Source organism: Oncorhynchus mykiss, chromosome 10 (genome assembly GCF_013265735.2).
Source record: "Oncorhynchus mykiss isolate Arlee chromosome 10, USDA_OmykA_1.1, whole genome shotgun sequence".
Classification (NCBI taxonomy): Eukaryota; Metazoa; Chordata; class Actinopteri; order Salmoniformes; family Salmonidae; genus Oncorhynchus; species Oncorhynchus mykiss.
In genome coordinates this window covers 2,314,953-2,334,611 of record NC_048574.1, presented here as the reverse complement: position 1 = coordinate 2,334,611, position 19,659 = coordinate 2,314,953, and the positions used below count along the sequence as shown (strand labels likewise).

At 48.7% G+C, this 19,659-nt stretch overlaps 1 protein-coding gene across 2 annotated transcripts in view; it reads left to right on the top strand.

Annotated features, from left to right (window-relative positions):
* Positions 1–19,659, top strand: part of LOC110533230 (high affinity cationic amino acid transporter 1) — an 87,453-nt gene that overhangs the window by 61,385 nt on the left and 6,409 nt on the right. Inside the window, exons 9-11 of one of the 2 annotated variants that reach the window (XM_036989484.1) lie at positions 9,750–9,852; positions 18,194–18,402; positions 18,757–18,908. In XM_036989484.1, coding sequence (XP_036845379.1) covers positions 9,750–9,852; positions 18,194–18,402; positions 18,757–18,908 — 464 coding nt within the window. The remainder of the gene's footprint in view (positions 1–9,749; positions 9,853–18,193; positions 18,403–18,756; positions 18,909–19,659) is intronic. The other variant, XM_036989485.1, reaches the window with a different exon arrangement.

Here is a 19,659-nt window from a genome sequence, read left to right as displayed (position 1 = left end):
CCTTTCTGTCTCTCCCCCAGCTATCATGGCCTTTCTGTCTTTACCCCAACTATCATGGCCTTTCTGTCTCTCCCCCAGCTATCATGGCCTTTCTGTCTTTCCCCCAGCTATCATGGCCTTTCTGTCTCTCCCCCAGCTATCATGGCCTTTCTGTCTCTCCCCCAGCTATCATGGCCTTTCTGTCTCTCCCCCAGCTATCATGGCCTTTCTGTCTCTCCCCCAGCTATCATGGCATTTCTGTCTCTCCCCCAGTTATCATGGCCTTTCTGTCTCTCCCCCAGCTATCATGGCCTTTCTGTTTCTCCCCCAGCTATCATGTTCTTTCTGTCTCTCATCCAGCTATCATGGCCTTTCTGTCTCTCCCCCAGCTATCATGGCCTTTCTGTCTCTCCCCCAGCTATCATGGCCTTATCGCCTTTCTGTCCCTCCCTCAGCTATCATGGCCTTTATGTATCTCCCCCAGCTATCATGACCTTTCTGTCTCTCCCCCAGCTATCATGGCCTTTCTGTCTCTCCCACAGCTATCATGGCCTTTCTGTCTCTCCCCCAGCTATCATGGCCTTTCTGTCTCTCCCTCAGCTATCATGGCCTTTCTGTCTCTCCCTCAGCTATCATGGCCTTTCTGTCTCTCCCTCAGGTATCATGGCCTTTCTGTCTCTCCCTCAGCTATCATGGCCTTTCTGTCTCTCCCCAGCTATCATGGCCTTATGGCCTTTCTGTCTCTCCTCCAGCTATCATGGCATTTCTTTTCGCTCTCCTCCAGCTATCATGGCCTTTCTGTCTCTCCTCCAGCTATCATGGCCTTTCTGTCTCTCCCCCAGCTATCATGGCCTTTCTGTCTCTCCCCCAGCTATCATGGCCTTTCTGTCTTTACCCCAACTATCATGGCCTTTCTGTCTCTCCCCCAGCTATCATGGCCTTTCTGTCTTTCCCCCAGCTATCATGGCCTTTCTGTCTCTCCCCCAGCTATCATGGCCTTTCTGTCTCTCCCCCAGCTATCATGGCCTTTCTGTCTCTCCCCCAGCTATCATGGCCTTTCTGTCTCTCCCCCAGCTATCATGGCCTTTCTGTTTCTCCCCCAGCTATCATGTTCTTTCTGTCTCTCATCCAGCTATCATGGCCTTTCTGTCTCTCCCCCAGCTATCATGGCCTTTCTGTCTCTCCCCCAGCTATCATGGCCTTATCGCCTTTCTGTCCCTCCCTCAGCTATCATGGCCTTTATGTATCTCCCCCAGCTATCATGACCTTTCTGTCTCTCCCCCAGCTATCATGGCCTTTCTGTCTCTCCCACAGCTATCATGGCCTTTCTGTCTCTCCCCCAGCTATCATGGCCCTTCTGTCTTTACCCCAACTATCATGGCCTTTCTGTCTCTCCCCCAGCTATCATGGCCTTTCTGTCTTTCCCCCAGCTATCATGGCCTTTCTGTCTCTCCCCCAGCTATCATGGCCTTTCTGTCTCTCCCCCAGCTATCATGGCCTTTCTGTCTCTCCCCCAGCTATCATGGCCTTTCTGTCTCTCCCCCAGCTATCATGGCATTTCTGTCTCTCCCCCAGTTATCATGGCCTTTCTGTCTCTCCCCCAGCTATCATGGCCTTTCTGTTTCTCCCCCAGCTATCATGTTCTTTCTGTCTCTCATCCAGCTATCATGGCCTTTCTGTCTCTCCCCCAGCTATCATGGCCTTTCTGTCTCTCCCCCAGCTATCATGGCCTTATCGCCTTTCTGTCCCTCCCTCAGCTATCATGGCCTTTATGTATCTCCCCCAGCTATCATGACCTTTCTGTCTCTCCCCCAGCTATCATGGCCTTTCTGTCTCTCCCACAGCTATCATGGCCTTTCTGTCTCTCCCCCAGCTATCATGGCCTTTCTGTCTCTCCCCCAGCTATCATGGCCTTTCTGTCTCTGCCCCAGCTATCATGGCCTTTCTGTCTCTCCCCCAGCTATCATGGACTTATCGCCTTTCTGTCTCTCCCCCAGCTATCATGGCAATTTCTGTCTCTCACCCAGCTATAATGGCCTTTCTGTCTCTCCCCCAGCTCCCCTGGCTTTTCTGTCTCTCCCCCAGCTCTCGTGGCCTTTCTGTCTCCCCCACAGCTATCATGGCCTTTCTGTCTCTCCCACAGCTATCATGGCCTTTCTGTCTCTCCCCCAGCTATCATGGCCTTTCTGTCTCTCCCCCAGCTATCATGGCCTTTCTGTCTCTCCCCCAGCTATCATGGCCTTTCTGTCTCTCCCCCAGCTATCATGGCCTTTCTGTCTCTCCCCCAGCTATCATGGCCTTTCTGTCTCTCCCCCAGCTATCATGGCCTTTCTGTCTCTCCTCCAGCTATCATGGTCTTTCTGTCTCTCCCCCAGCTATCATGAACTTTCTGTCTCTCCCCCAGCTATCATGGCCTCATCGCCTTTCTGTCCCTCACACAGCTATCATGGCCTTTATGTCTCTCCCCCAGCTATCATGGCCTTTCTGTCTCTCCCACAGCTATCATGGCCTTTCTGTCTCTCCTCCAGCTATCATGGCCTTTCTGTCTCTCCCCCAGCTATCATGGCCTTCTTGTCTCTCCCCCAGCTTTCATGGCCTTATGGCCTTTCTGTCTCTCCTCCAGCTATCATGGCCTTTCTGTCTCTCCTCCAGCTATGATGGCCTTATGGCCTTTCTGTCTCTCCCCAGCTATCATTGCCTTTCTGTCTCTCCCCCAGCTGTCATGGCCTTTCTGTCTCTCCCCCAGCTATCATGGCCTTCCTGTCTCTCCCCCAGCTATCATGGCCTTATGGCCTTTCTGTCTCTCCTCCAGCTATCATGGCCTTTCTGTCTCTCCCCCAGCTATCATGGCCTTTCTGTCTCTCCTCCAGCTATCATGGCCTTTCTGTCTCTCCTCCAGCGATCATGTCCTTTCTGTCTCTCCCCAGCTATCATGGCCTTTCTGTCTCTCCCCCAGCCATCACTGCCTTATGGCCTTTCTGTCTCTCCCCAGCTATCATGGCCTTTCTGTCTCTCCCCCAGCCATCATGGCCTTATGGCCTTTCTGTCTCTCTCCCAAGCTATCATGGCCTTTCTGTCTCTCCCCCAGCTATCATGGCCTTATGGACTTTCTGTCTCTTCCCCAGCTTTCATGGCCTTCAGGCCTTTCTGTCTCTCCCCAGCTATCATGGCCTTATGGCCTTTCTGTCTCTCCTCCAGCTATCATGGCCTTATCGCCTTTCTGTCCCTCACACAGCTATCATGGCCTTTATGTCTCTCCCCCAGCTATCATGGCCTTTCTGTCTCTCCCCAAGCTATCATGGCCTTTCTGTCTCTGCCCCAGCTATAATGGCCTTTCTGTCTCTCCCCCAGCTATCATGGACTTATCGCCTTTCTGTCTCTCCCCCAGCTATCATGGCAATTTCTGTCTCTCCCCCAGCTATAATGGCCTTTCTGTCTCTCCCCCAGCTCCCATGGCTTTTCTGTCTCTCCCCCAGCTCTCGTGGCCTTTCTGTCTCTCCCACAGCTATCATGGCCTTTCTGTCTCTCCCACAGCTATCATGGCCTTTCTGTCTCTCCCCCAGCTATCATGGCCTTTCTGTCTCTCCCCCAGCTATCATGGCCTTTCTGTCTCTCCCCCAGCTATCATGGCCTTTCTGTCTCTCCCCCAGCTATCATGGCCTTTCTGTCTCTCCCCCAGCTATCATGGCCTTTCTGTCTCTCCTCCAGCTATCATGGTCTTTCTGTCTCTCCCCCAGCTATCATGAACTTTCTGTCTCTCCCCCAGCTATCATGGCCTCATCGCCTTTCTGTCCCTCACACAGCTATCATGGCCTTCATGTCTCTCCCCCAGCTATCATGGCCTTTCTGTCTCTTCCCCAGCTATCATGGCCTTTCTGTCTCTCCCCAGCTAACATGGCCTTCCTGTCTCTCCCCCAGCTATCATGGCCTCCTGGCCTTTCTGTCTCTCCTCCAGCTATCATGGCCTTTCTGTCTCTCCCCCAGCTATCATGGCCTTCTTGTGTCTCCCCCAGCTATCATGGCCTTATGGCCTTTCTGTCTCTCCTCCAGCTATCATGGCCTTTCTGTCTCTCCTCCAGCTATCATGGCCTTATGGCCTTTCTGTCTCTCCCCAGCTATCATTGCCTTTCTGTCTCTCCCCCAGCTGTCATGGCCTTTCTGTCTCTCCCCCAGCTATCATGGCCTTCCTGTCTCTCCACCAGCTATCATGGCCTTATGGCCTTTCTGTCTCTCCTCCAGCTATCATGGCCTTTCTGTCTCTCCCCCAGCTATCATGGCCTTTCTGTCTCTCCTCCAGCTATCATGGCCTTTCTGTCTCTCCTCCAGCGATCATGTCCTTTCTGTCTCTCCCCAGCTATCATGGCCTTTCTGTCTCTCCCACAGCCATCATTGCCTTATGGCCTTTCTGTCTCTCCCCAGCTATCATGGCCTTTCTGTCTCATCCCCAGCCATCATGGCCTTATGGCCTTTCTGTCTCTCTCCCAAGCTATCATGGCCTTTCTGTCTCTCCCCCAGCTATCATGGCCTTATGGACTTTCTGTCTCTTCCCCAGCTTTAATGGCCTTAAGGCCTTTCTGTCTCTCCCCAGCTATCATGGCCTTATGGCCTTTCTGTCTCTCCTCCAGCTATCATGGCCTTATGGCCTTTCTGTCTCTCCTCCAGCTATCATGGCCTTATCGCCTTTCTGTCCCTCACACAGCTATCATGGCCTTTATGTCTCTCCCCCAGCTATCATGGCCTTTCTGTCTCTCTCACAGCTATCATGGCCTTTCTGTCTCTTCCCCAGCTATCATGGCCTTTCTGTCTCTCCCCCAGCTATCATGGCCTTTCTGTCTCTCCCCCAGCTGTCATGGCCTTTCTGTCTCTCCCCCAGCTATCATGGCCTTTCTGTCTCTCCCCCAGCTATTATGGCCTTTCTGTCTCTCCCCCAGCTGTCATGGCCTTTCTGTCTCTCCCCCAGCTATCATGGCCTTCCTGTCTCTCCCCCAGCTATCATGGCCTTATGGCCTTTCTGTCTCTCCTCCAGCTATCATGGCCTTTCTGTCTCTCCTCCAGCTATCATGGCCTTATGGCCTTTCTGTCTCTCCCCAGCTATCATGGCCTTTTGGCCTTTCTGTCTCTCCCCCAGCTATCATGGCCTTTCTTTCTCTCCTCCAGCTATCATGGCCTTATGGCCTTTCTGTCTCTCCCCAGCTATCATGGCCTTTCTGTCTCTCCCCCAGCTATCATGGCCTTATGGACTTTCTGTCTCTCCCCAGCTATCATGGCCTTATGGACTTTCTGTCTCTCCCCCAGCTTTCATGGCCTTAAGGCCTTTCTGTCTCTCCTCCAGCTATCATGGCCTTATGGCCTTTCTGTCTCTCCTCCAGCAATCATGGCCTTATTGCCTTTCTGTCTCTCCCCTAGCTATCATGGCCTTTCTGTCTCTCCTCCAGCTATCATGGCCTTTCTGTCTCTCCCCAGCTTTCATGGCCTTTATGTCTCTCTCCCAGCTATCATGGCCTTTCTGTCTCTACCCCAGCTATCATGGCCTTATGGCCTTTCTGTCTCTCCCCAGCTATCATGGCCTTATGGCCTTTCTGTCTCTCCCCCAGCTATCATGGCCTTATGGCCTTTCTGTCTCTCCTCCAGCTATCATGGCCTTATGGCCTTTCTGTCTCTCCCCCAGCTATCATGGCCTTATGGCCTTTCTGTCTCTCGTCCAGCTATCATGGCCTTATGGCCTTTCTGTCTCTCCCCAGCTATCATGGCCTTATGGCCTTTCTGTCTCTCCTCCAGCTATCATGGCCTTATGGCCTTTCTGTCTCTCCCCCAGCTATCATGGCCTTTCTGTCTCTCCCTCAGCTATCATGGCCTTTCTGTCTCTCAATCAGCTATCATGGCCTTTCTGTCTCTCCTCCAACTATCATGGCCTTTCTGTCTCTCCTCCAGCTATCATGGCCTTTCTGTCTCTCCCCCAGCTATCATGTCCTTTCTGTCTCTCCCCCAGCTATCATGTCCTTTCTGTCTCTCCCCCAGCTATCATGGCCTTTCTGTCTCTCCCCCAGCTATCATGTCCTTTCTGTCTCTCCCCCAGCTATCATGGCCTTTCTGTCTCTACCCCAGCTATCATGGCCTTTCTGTCTCTCCTCCAGCTATCATGGCCTCCTTTCTGTCTCTCCTCCAGCTATCATGGCCTTTCTGTCTCTCCCCCAGCTACCATGACCTTTCTGTCTCTCGCCCAGCTATCATGGCCTTTCTGTCTCTCCCCAGCTATCATGGCCTTATGGCCTTTCTGTCTCTCCTCCAGCTATCATGGCCTTATGACCTTTCTGTCTCTCCTCCAGCTATCATGGCCTTTCTAACTCTCCCCCAGCTATCATGGCATTATGGCCTTTCTGTCTCTCCCCAGCTATCATGGCCTTATGGCCTTTCTGTCTCTCCTCCAGCTATCATGGCCTTTCTGTCTCTCCTCCAGCTATCATGGCCTTTCTGTCTCTCCCTCAGCTATCATGTCCTTTCTGTCTCTCCCCCAGCTATCATGGCCTTTCTGTCTCTCCCCCAGCTATCATGTCCTTTCTGTCTCTCCCCCAGCTATCATGGCCTTTCTGTCTCTACCCCAGCTATCATGGCCTTATGGCCTTTCTGTCTCTCCCCAGCTATCATGGCCTTATGGCCTTTCTGTCTCTCCCCCAGCTATCATGGCCTTTCTGTCTCTCCCCAGCTATCATGGCCTTATGGACTTTCTGTCTCTCCTCCAGCTATCATGGCCTCATGGCCTTTCTGTCTCTCCTTCAGCTATCATGACCTTTCTGTCTCTCCACCAGCTATCATGGCCTTATGGTATTCCGTCTCTCCTCCAGCTATCATGGCCTTTCTGTCTCTCCCCCAGCTACCATGACCTTTCTGTCTCTCGCCCAGCTATCATGGCCTTTCTGTCTCTCCCCAGCTATCATGGCCTTATGGCCTTTCTGTCTCTCCTCCAGCTATCATGGCCTTATGACCTTTCTGTCTCTCCTCCAGCTATCATGGCCTTTCTGTCTCTCCCCCAGCTATCATGGCATTATGGCCTTTCTGTCTCTCCCCAGCTATCATGGCCTTATGGCCTTTCTGTCTCTCCTCCAGCTTTCATGGCCTTTCTGTCTCTCCTCCAGCTATCGTGGCCTTTCTGTCTCTCCCCCAGCTATCATGACCTTTCTGTCTCTCCCCCAGCTATCATGGCTTTTCTGTCTCTCCCCCAGCTATCATGTCCTTTCTGTCTCTCCCCCAGCTATCATGGCCTTTCTGTCTCTCCCCAGCTATCATGGCCTTATGACCTTTCTGTCTCTCCTCCAGCTATCATGGCCTTATGGCCTTTCTGTCTCTCCCCAAGCTATAATGGCCTTTCTGTCTCTCCCCCAGCTATCATGGCCTTTCTGTCTCTCCCCCAGCTATCATGGCCTTTCTGTCTCTCCCCAGCTATCATGGCCTTATGACCTTTCTGTCTCTCCTCCAGCTATCATGGCCTTATGACCTTTCTGTCTCTCCTCCAGCTATCATGGCCTTATGGCCTTTCTGTCTCTCCCCAAGCTATAATGGCCTTTCTGTCTCTCCCCCAGCTATCATGGCCTTATGGCCTTTCTGTCTCTCCTCCAGCTATCATGGCCTTATGGCCTTTCTGTCTCTCCCCCAGCTACCATGACCTTTCTGTCTCTCGCCCAGCTATCATGGACTTTCTGTCTCTCCCCAGCTATCATGGCCTTATGGCCTTTCTGTCTCTCCTCCAGCTATCATGGCCTTATGACCTTTCTGTCTCTCCTCCAGCTATCATGGCCTTTCTGTCTCTCCCCCAGCTATCATGGCATTATGGCCTTTCTGTCTCTCCCCAGCTATCATGGCCTTATGGCCTTTCTGTCTCTCCTCCAGCTTTCATGGCCTTTCTGTCTCTCCTCCAGCTATCGTGGCCTTTCTGTCTCTCCCCCAGCTATCATGACCTTTCTGTCTCTCCCCCAGCTATCATGGCCTTTCTGTCTCTCCCCCAGCTATCATGTCCTTTCTGTCTCTCCCCCAGCTATCATGGCCTTTCTGTCTCTCCCCAGCTATCATGGCCTTATGACCTTTCTGTCTCTCCTCCAGCTATCATGGCCTTATGGCCTTTCTGTCTCTCCCCAAGCTATAATGGCCTTTCTGTCTCTCCCCCAGCTATCATGGCCTTTCTGTCTCTCCCCCAGCTATCATGGCCTTTCTGTCTCTCCCCAGCTATCATGGCCTTATGACCTTTCTGTCTCTCCTCCAGCTATCATGGCCTTATGGCCTTTCTGTCTCTCCCCAAGCTATAATGGCCTTTCTGTCTCTCCCCCAGCTATCATGGCCTTATGGCCTTTCTGTCTCTCCTCCAGCTATCATGGCCTTATGGCCTTTCTGTCTCTCCCCCAGCTACCATGGCCTTTCTGTCTCTCCCCCAGCTATCATGGCCTTTCTGTCTCTCCTCCAGCTATCATGGGCTTATGGCCTTTCTGTCTCTCCTCCAGCTATCATGGCTTTTCTGTCTCTCCTCCAGCTATCATTGTCATGTACTGTCATGTTGTGTCTTGTCTCTGTCCTTTCCCTTCACCCTGTCTCCCTCTGCTGGTCGTTGTTAGGTTACCTTTTCTCCCCCTCTTTCCCCCAGCTGTGCCTTGTCTCCTCCTAACCACCTCGTCACCCCTTTTCCCACCTGTTCCCTTTTTCCCTCTGATTAGTCCCCTATATCTCTCTCTGTTTTTGTTCCTGTCCTTGTCGGTTTCTTGTTTGTTGTGTTTCATGCCTGAACCAGACTGTCGTCATGTTTGCTGTAACCTTGTCTTGTCCTGTCGGAATCTGCCGGTCCGTCTGAGCCTACCTATGTTTGGTAATTAAAGAAGCTCTGTTTAAGTTAATTCGCTTTTGGGTCCTCATTCACGCACCGTAACAATCATGGCCTTATGGCCTTTCTGTCTCTCCCAAAAGCTATCATGGTCTTTCTATCTCTCCCCCAACTATCATGGCCTTCCTGTCGATCCCCCAGCTATCATGGCCTTTCTGTCTCTCCTCCAGCTATCATGGCCTTTCTGTCTCTCCTCCAGCTATCATGGCCTTTCTGTCTCTCCCCCAGCTATCATGGCCTTATGGCCTTTCTGTCTCTCCCCAAAGCTATCATGGCCTGTCTGTCTCTCTCCCAGCTATCATGGCCTTTCTGTCTCTCCTCCAGCTATCATGGCCTTTCTGTCTCTCCTCCAGCTATCATGGCCTTTCTGTCTCTCCTCCCAGCTATCATGGCTTTATGGACTTTCTGTCTCTCCCCCAGCTATCATGGCCTTTCTGTCTCTCCTCCCAGCTATCATGGCCTTATGGCCTTTCTGTCTCTCCCCCAGCTATCATGGCCTTTCTGTCTCTCCTCCAGCTATCATGGCCTTATGGCCTTTCTGTCTCTCCCCCAGCTATCGTTGCCTTATGGCCTTTCTGTCTCTCCCCAAAGCTATCATGGCCTTTCTGTCTCTCCCCCAGCTATCATGGCCTTTCTGTCTCTCCCCCAGCTATCATGGCCTTTCTGTCTCTCCTCCAGCTATCATGGCCTTATGGCCTTTCTGTCTCTCCCCCAGCTATTGTGGCCTTATGGCCTTTCTGTCTCTCCCCAAAGCTATCATGGCCTTTCTGTCTCTCCCCCAGCTATCATGGCCTTATGGCCTTTCTGTCTCTTCCTAATGCTATCATGACCTTTCTGTCTCTCCCCCAGCTATCATGGCTTTTATGTCTCTCCCCCAGCTATCATGGCCTTTCTGTCTCTCCCCCAGCTATCATGGCCTTTCTGTTTGACCTGAAGGACCTGGTAGATCTGATGTCTATAGGTACTCTGCTGGCCTACACCCTGGTTGCAGCCTGCGTTCTGGTACTCAGGTTAGTATCCTGAACCCTACACCCTGTGTTCTGGTACTCAGGTTAGTATCCTGAACCCTACACACTGTGTTCTGGTACTCAGGTTAGTATCCTGAACCCTAAACCCTGTGTTCTGGTACTCAGGTTAGTATCCTGAACCCTAAACCCTGTGTTCTGGTACTCAGGTTAGAGGACAATCATATCTATCAACAGATGACGCCCATTAAAAAAGGATCATCTCCATCTGTAATGGTCTGCCTGTGTCCTCTAACCCTAAGAGATTGATCCTCGTTCTGACTGTGTCCTCTAAACCTAAGAGATTGAACGAGGATCAGACTATGTCCTCTAACCTTAAGAGTACTGGCGTGGTAATACTGATGGTCTGTTAACAGAGCAGGTTAAGAGAACTAACACAGCAGGTTAGGAGAACTAAGACATCAGGTTAGGATAACTAACACAGCAGGTTAGGAGAACTAAGACAGCAGGTTAGGAGAACTAACAAAGCAGGTTAGGAGAACTAAGCCATGTGTTTAGGATGATTAACACAGCAGGTTAGGAGAACTAACAAGGCAGGTTAGGAGAACAAACACAGCAGGTTAGGAGAACTAACACAGCAGGTTAGGAGAACTAACACAGCAGGTTAGGAGAACTAACACAGCAGGTTAGGAGAACAAACACAGCAGGTTAGGAGAACTAACACAGCAGGTTAGGATAATTAAATTGGCAGACTAGGATAACTAATTTAGCAGTTTAGCTGAATTAATTTAGCAGGTTAGAAGGATGAGGTTTAAAGTTAGGAAAAAGGTTCGGTTTTGCTACAATGATAAAGTTAATTGTTGTCCCCAATGTCACTACTAGATAGAGCTGTAGGACTAATCCATCTAGCCAGAAACGTAAACAAACCGTCTGTGGCAACAAATCATCAGTATCATAACACCAGAACAAAGAGCTCCACCCTCTCTCTTTGCAAGTTACGGGCAAGTCTATGAGCCTCCCCTTCCGAAATGTGAAAGATACAAAATCACGATTTATCCAAAGCACTGCTGCTTGTTGTCTCATATGCATCTCGTTGTATCATGACAGATCAACGCTACCATTTATGTTTACATAGTCTGTCCACCAGATTACCTACATAGCACAATAGGACAGTGTTTCTCAAACCTTTCCTCTGGACCCCCCCAGCGGTTCCATGTATTTAATATATTCCAGAACTAGCACACCTGATTCAACTTAACAATTAATCATCATCGCTTTATGTCTCTCTCAAATGTCAAAATGCCTTGTATACTGTTGTTTAGGATAGTTATCATTGTTTTAGTTTACTGTGGAGCCCCTAGTCGCAATCAACATGCCTCAGATACCTTCTTTGTCCCAGCCCCCCACACATGCGGTGACCTCACCCAGTATAACCAGCATGTCCAGAGACGCAACCTCTCTTATCATCACCCAGTGCCTGGGCTTACCTCCGCTGTACCCGCACCCCACCATACCCCTGTCTGCACATTAAGCCCTGAATCTATTCTACCACGTCCAGAAATCTGCTCCTTTTATTCTCTGTCCTCAACGCACTAGATGACCAGTCTTGACAGCCTTTAGCCATACCCTCATCCTACTCCTCCTCTGTTCCTCGGGTGATGTGGAGGTTAACCCAGGCCCTGTGTGTCCCCAGGTGCTCTCATTTGCTGAATTCTGTAACCAAAAAAGCCTTGGTTTCATGCATGAAAACATCAGAAGCCTCCTCCCTAAGTTGGTTTTACTCACTGCCTTAGCACACTCCGCCAACGCTGATGTCCTTGCCATTTCTGAATCCTGGTTTAGGAAGGCCGCCACAAATTCTGAGATTCCCATACACAACTACAACATTTTCCATCAAGATAGAACTGACAAAAAAGGGGAGAAGTTGCAATCTACTGCAGAGATAGCCTGCAAAGTTCTGTCATACTTTCCAGGTCTGTGCCCAAACAGTTTGAGCTGCTCATTTTACAAATGAATCTCTCTAGAAACAAGTGCAAATGCACTGTTGCCACCTGTTAAAGACCCCCTCAGCTCCCAGCTGTACCCTGGACACTATATGTGAATTGATTGCCCCCCATCTATCTTCAGAGTTTGTTCTGTTAGGTGACCTAAACTGGGATATGCTTAACACCCCGGCAGTCCTACAATCTAAGCTAGATACCCTCAATCTCACACAAATTATCAAGGAACACACCAGGTATAACCCTATATCCCTAAAGATGGGGACTCTCATAGATATTATCCTGACCAACTTGCACTCCAAATACACCTCTGCTGTTTTCAATCAGGATTTCAGCGATCACTGCCTCATTGCCTTAATGGGTCTGCGGTCAAACGACCACACCTGATCACTGTCAAACGCTCCCTAAAACACTTCTGCGAGCAGCAGGCCTTTCTAATTGACCTGTCACAGGTATTCTGGAAGAATATTGACCTCATCCTGTCAGTAGAGGATGCATTGTTGTTCTTTAAACGTAATTACCTCACCATCTTAAATACAGTGCCTTGCGAAAGTATTCGGCCCCCTTGAACTTTGCGACCTTTTGCCACATTTCAGGCTTCAAATATAAAGATATAAACTGTATTTTTTTGTGAAGAATCAACAACAAGTGGGACACAATCATGAAGTGGAACAACATTTTTTGGATATTTCAAACTTTTTTAACAAATCAAAAACTGAAAAATTGGGCGTGCAAAATTATTCAGCCCCTTTACTTTCAGTGCAGCAAACTCTCTCCAGAAGTTCAGTGAGGATCTCTGAATGATCCAATGTTGACCTAAATGACTAATGATGATAAATACAATCCACCTGTGTGTAATCAAGTCTCCGTATAAATGCACCTGCACTGTGATAGTCTCAGAGGTCCGTTAAAAGCGCAGAGAGCATCATGAAGAACAAGGAACACACCATGCAGGTCCGAGATACTGTTGTGAAGAAGTTTAAAGCCGGATTTGGATACAAAAAGATTTCCCATGCTTTAAACATCCCAAGGAGCACTGTGCAAGCGATAATATTGAAATGGAAGGAGTATCAGACCCCTGAAAATCTACCAAGACCTGGCCGTCCCTCTAAACTTTCAGCTCATACAAGGAGAAGACTGATCAGAGATGCAGCCAAGAGGCCCATGATCACTCTGGATGAACTGCAGAGATCTACAGCTGAGGTGGGAGACTCTGTCAATAGGACAACAATCAGTCGCATATTGCACAAATCTGGCCTTTATGGAAGAGTGGCAAGAAGAAAGCCATTTCTTAAATATATCCATAAAAAGTGTTGTTTAAAGTTTGCCACAAGCCACCTGGGAGACACACCAAACATGTGGAAGAAGGTGCTCTGGTCAGATGAAACCAAAGTTGAACTTTTTGGCAACAATGCAAAATGTTTGGCGTAAAAGCAACACAGCTGAACACACCATCCCCACTGTCAAACATGGGCCTGCTTTTCTTCAGCAGGGACAGGGAAGATGGTTAAAATTGATGGGAAGATGGATGGAGCCAAATACAGGACCATTCTGGAAGAAAACCTGATGGAGTCTGCAAAAGACCTGAGACTGGGACGGAGATTTGTCTTCCAACAAGACAATGATCCAAAACATAAAGCAAAATCTACGATGGAATGGTTCAAAAATAAACATGTCCAGGTGTTAGAATGGCCAAGTCAAAGTCCAGACCTGAATCCAATCGAGAATCTGTGGAAAGAACTGAAAACTGCTGTTCACAAATGCTCTCTGTCCAACCTCACTGAGCTCGAGCTGTTTTGCAAGGAGGAATGGGAAAAAATTTCAGTCTCTCGATGTGCAAAACTGATAGAGACATACCCCAAGCGACTTACAGATGTAATCGCAGCAAAAGGTGGCGCTACAAAGTATTAACTTAAGGGGGCTGAATAATTTTGCACACCCAATTTTTCAGTTTTTGATTTGTTAAAAAAGTTTGAAATATCCAATAAATGTCGTTCCACTTCATGATTGTGTCCCACTTGTTGTTGATTCTTCACAAAAAAATACAGTTTTATATCTTCATGTTTGAAGCCTGAAATGTGGCAAAAGGTTCCAAAGTTCAAGGGGGCCGAATTCTTTCGCAAGGCACTGTAAGCATGCCCCTTTCAAAAAATGTTGAACTAAGAAAATATAGAGTCATTGGTTCACTCCAGACCTGACTGCCCTTGACCAGCACAAAAACATCATGTGGCGGACTGCACTAGCATCGAATAGTCCCGGCGATATGCAACTTTTCAGGGAAGTCAGGAACCACTACAAGCAGTCAGTCAGGAAAGCAAAGACTTGCTTTTTCAAATAGAAATTTGCATCCTTTAACTCCAAAAAGCTCTGGGACACTGTAAAGTCCATGGAGAATAAGAGCATCTCCTCCCAGTTGCCCACTGCACTGAGGCTAGGAAACACTGTCACCACCGATAAAACGATAATCGAGAATTTAAAGAAGCATTTTTCTACAGCTGGCCATGCTTTCCTCCTGGCTACCCCAACCTCGGCCAACAGCTCCGCACCCCCCGCAGCCTCTTGCCCAATCCTCCCCAGCTTCCCAGCTTCTCCTTCACCCAAATCCAGAGAGCAGATGTTCTGAAAGAGCTGCAAAACCTGGACCCTTACAAATCAGCCAGGCTAGACAATCTGACCCTCTCTTTCTAAAATTATCCGCCGCCATTGTTGCAACCCCTATTACCAGTCGGTTCAACCTCTATTCCATATTGTCCAAGATCCCCAAAGATTGGAAAGCTGCCGCGGTCATCCCCCTCTTCAAAGGGGGTGACACTCTAGACCCAAACTGTTACAGACCGATTTCCATCCTGCCCTGCCTTTCTAAAATCTTCGAAAGCCAAGTCAATAAACAGATCACTGACCATTTCAAATCCCACCGTACCTTCTCCGCTGTGCAATCCAGTTTCCGAGCTGGTCAGGGGTGCACCTCAGCCACGCTCAAGGTACTAAATGATATCATAACCGCCATTGATAAAAGACATTACAGTGCAGCCGTCTTCATCGACCTGGCCAAGGCTTTTTTTCACCGTATTCTTATCGGCAGACTCAACAGCCTTCGTTTCTCAAATGACTGCCTCGCCTGGTTCAGCAACTACTTCTCAGACAGAGTTCAGTGTGTCAAATCGGAAGGCCTGTTGTCCTGACCTCTGGCAGTCTATGGGGGTACCACAGGGTTCAATTCTCGGGGCGACTCTTTTCTCTGTACATATCAACGACGTCGCTCTTGCTGCAGGTAATTCCCTGATCCACCTCTACGCAGACGACACCATTCTGTTTACATCTGGCCCTTCATTGAACACTGTGTTAACCTCCAAACGAGCTTCAATGCCATACAACACTCCTTCCGTGGTCTCCGACTGCTCTTAAATGCTAGTAAAACCAAATGCATGCTTGTCAACCGTTCGCTGCCCACACCCGCCTGCCCGACTAGCATCACCACTCTGGACGGATCTAACTTAGAATACGTGGACAACTACAAATACCTAGGTGTCTGGCTAGACTGTAAACTCTCCTTCCAATTCATATTAAACATCTCCAATCCAAAATTAAATCTAGAATTGGCTTCCTATTTCGCAACAAGCCGCCTTCACTCACGCAGCCAAACATACCCTTGTAAAACTGACTATCCTACCGATCCTCGACTTCGGCAATGTCATTTACAAAATAGCTTCCAATACTATACTCTGCAAACTAGATACAGTCTATCACAGTGCCATCCATTTTGTTACCAAAGCCCCATATACTACCCACGCCTGCGACCTCTATGCTCTCGTTGGCTGGCCCTCACTACATATCTGTCGCCAAACCCGCTGGCTCCAGGTCATCTATAAGTCTTTGCTAGGTAAAGCTCCGCCTTATCTCAGCTCACTGGTCACCATAGCAACACCCACCTGTAGCACGCGCTCTAGCAGGTACAGTGCCTTGCGAAAGTATTCGGCCCCCTTGAACTTTGCGACCTTTTGCCTCATTTCAGGATTCAAACATAAAGATATAAAACTGTATTTTTTTGTGAAGAATCAACAACAAGTGGGACACAATCATGAAGTGGAACGACATTTATTGGATATTTCAAACTTTTTTAACAAATCAAAAACTGAAAAATTGGGCGTGCAAAATTATTCAGCCCCCTTAAGTTAATACTTTGTAGCGCCACCTTTTGCTGCGATTACAGCTGTAAGTCGCTTGGGGTATGTCTCTATCAGTTTTGCACATCGAGAGACTGACATTTTTTCCCATTCCTCCTTGCAAAACAGCTCGAGCTCAGTGAGGTTGGATGGAGAGCATTTGTGAACAGCAGTTTTCAGTTCTTTCCACAGATTCTCGATTGGATTCAGGTCTGAACTTTGACTTGGCCATTCTAACACCTGGATATGTTTATTTTTGAACCATTCCATTGTAGATTTAGCTTTATGTTTTGGATCATTGTCTTGTTGGAAGACAAATCTCCGTCCCAGTCTCAGGTCTTTTGCAGACTCCATCAGGTTTTCTTCCAGAATGGTCGTGTATTTGGCTCCATCCATCTTCCCATCAATTTTAACCATCTTCCCTGTCCCTGCTGAAGAAAGGCAGGCCCAAACCATGATGCTGCCACCACCATGGTTGACAGTGGGGATGGTGTGTTCAGCTGTGTTGCTTTTACGCCAAACACGTTTTGCATTGTTGCCAAAAAGTTCAATTTTGGTTTCATCTGACCAGAGCACCTTCTTCCACATGTTTGGTGTGTCTCCCAGGTGGCTTGTAGCAAACTTTAAACAACACTTTTTATGGATATCTTTAAGAAATGGCTTTCTTCTTGCCACTCTTCCATAAAGGCCAGATTTGTGCAATATACGACTGATTGTTGTCCTATGGACAGAGTCTCCCACCTCAGCTGTAGATCTCTGCAGTTCATCCAGAGTGATCATGGGCCTCTTGGCTGCATCTCTGATCAGTCTTCTCCTTGTATGAGCTGAAAGTTTAGAGGGACGGCCAGGTCTTGGTAGATTTGCAGTGGTCTGATACTCCTTCCATTTCAATATTATCGCTTGCACAGTGCTCCTTGGGATGTTTAAAGCTTGGGAAATCTTTTTGTATCCAAATCCGGCTTTAAACTTTAAACTTACAACAGTATCTCGGAACGGCCTGGTGTGTTCCTTGTTCTTCATGATGCTCTCTGCGCTTTTAACGGACCTCTGAGACTATCACAGTGCAGGTGCATTTATACGGAGACTTGATTACACACAGGTGGATTGTATTTATCATCATTAGTCATTTAGGTCAACATTGGATCATTCAGAGATCCTCACTGAACTTCTGGAGAGTTTGCTGCACTGAAAGTAAAGGGGCTGAATAATTTTGCACGCCCAATTTTTCAGTTTTTGATTTGTTAAAAAAGTTTGAAATATCCAATAAATGTCGTTCCACTTCATGATTGTGTCCCACTTGTTGTTGATTCTTCACAAAAATTTTTTTAAGTTTTATATCTTTATGTTTGAAGCCTGAAATGTGGCAAAAGGTCGCAAAGTTCAAGGGGGCCGAATACTTTCGCAAGGCACTGTATATTTCAAAGCCAACTTGTCCTTTGGCCCCCTTTCCTTCCAGTTCTCTGCTGCCAATGACTGGAAAAAATTGCAAAAATTGCTGAAGCTGGAGACTTTTATTTCCCTCACTACCTTTTAACATCATCTATCTGAGCAGCTAACCGATCGCTGCAGCTGTACATAGCCCATCTGCAAATAGCGCACCCATTCTACCTCATCCCCATATTGTTTTATTTGACTTTTCTGCTCCTTTGCACACTAGTATTTCTACTTGCACATCATCATCTGCTCATCTATCACTCCAGTGTTAATTTGATAAATTGTAATTACTTCGCTACTATGGTCTATTTATTGCCTAACTCCTCACGCCATTCACACACACTGTATATAGACTTATTTTTTTTCTATTGTGCTATTGATTGTACGGTTGTTTATTCCATGTGTAACTCTGTGTTGTTGTTTGTGTCGCACTATGCTTTATCTTGGTCAGGTAGCAGTTGTAAATGGGAACTTGTTCTCAACTGGCCTACCTGGTTAAATAAAGGTGTTCTCAACTGGCCTACCTGGTTAAATAAAGGTGTTCTCAACTGGCCTACCTGGTTAAATAAAGGTGTTCTCAACTGGCCTACCTGGTTAAATAAAGGTGTTCTAAACTAGCCTACCTGGTTAAATAAAGGTGTTCTCAACTAGCCTACCTGGTTAAAAAATCATGAAACATCTGGGAGTCCGCAAGGAGGAGGGTTGAGAAACACTGCAATAGGGAAATAGCAGGTTAGGAGAACTAACACAGTAGGTTAGGAGACACAGTAAACCTCCTCTCTGTTCCAGGTACCAACCAGAGCATCCCAGCTCCTTGGCCTATCAGATGGCCAGTACCGTGGAGGAGATGGAGCTAAATGATGGTATCTCCGCCCCCAGTATGGGCATCCTGCCTGGTGTGAAGGAGCACTTCAGCCTGAAGACTGTCCTGTTCCCTGACAACACTGAACCCTCAGCCCTGTCCGGCTGCACTGTCAACATCACTGTCAGCCTCATGGGTAAAGGGGGGTACAGGAAGACTACAGATAAGCTACACAGACACACACACACCTCCCCTCCCATCCCATCCTTCTCCGTCGTCTCCTCCCTTCTCATCCCTTTCAATCTCTCCTCTGTCATCTATTGCCTGCCCTCCCCTCTCCTCCATTGCCTGCCCTCCTCTCCTCCTCCCTCTCCTCTTCTCCTCCCCTCTTCCACCTCCTCTCCTCCCTCCTTCCCTCTCCTCACGCCTCCCTGCAGTGTGGAACATTGTAGCTCTGACCGTCATCTTCATGGTGTGTGTTTTCCTCCTCTCCTCCCTCTCTTCCCCTCTTCCTCTCCTCCTCCTCCTCCTCATCCTCCTCCCCATATAGGCCTTCTGATCCTGGTGTTCAGTATACTAGCAGTACAGGGTGGATTTGCAGTGTGGAACATCGTAGCTCTAACCGTCATCTTCATGGTGTGTGTTCTCCTCACCTTTATAATCTGGAGACAACCAGAGAGCAAGACCAAGCTGTCCTTTAAGGTGGGTATACAATACCTAACCCCACCAAGACCCCAACACCAAGACCCCAACACCCTAACACCAAGACCCTAACACCAAGACCCCAACACCAAGACCCCAACACCAAGACCCCAACACCCTAACACCAAGACCCCAACACCCTAACACCAAGACCCTAACACCAAGACCCCAACACCAAGACCCCAACACCAAGACCCCAACACCCTAACACCAAGACCCTAACACCAAGACCCCAACACCAAGACCCCAACACCAAGACCCTAACACCAACACCCCAACATCAAGACCCCGACACCAAGACCCCAACACCCTAACACCAAGACCCTAACACGAAGACCCCAACACCAAGACCCCAACACCCTAACACCAAGACCCTAACACCAAGACCCTAACACCAAGACCCTAACACCAAGACCCTAACACCAAGACCCTAACACCAAGACCCCAACACCAAGACCCCTACACCCTAACACCAAGACCCCAACACCAAGACCCCAACACCAAGACCCCAACACCAAGACCCCAATACCCTAACACCAAGACCCCAACACCAAGACCCCAACACCAAGACCCTAACACCAAGACCCCAACACCAAGACCCTAACACCAAGACCCCAACACCAAGACCCCAACACCAAGACCCCAACACCAAGACCCCAACACCAAGGCTCTAACACCAAGACCCTAACACCAATACCCCAACACCAAGACCCTAACACCAAGACCCCAACACCAAGACCAATCCACCCCA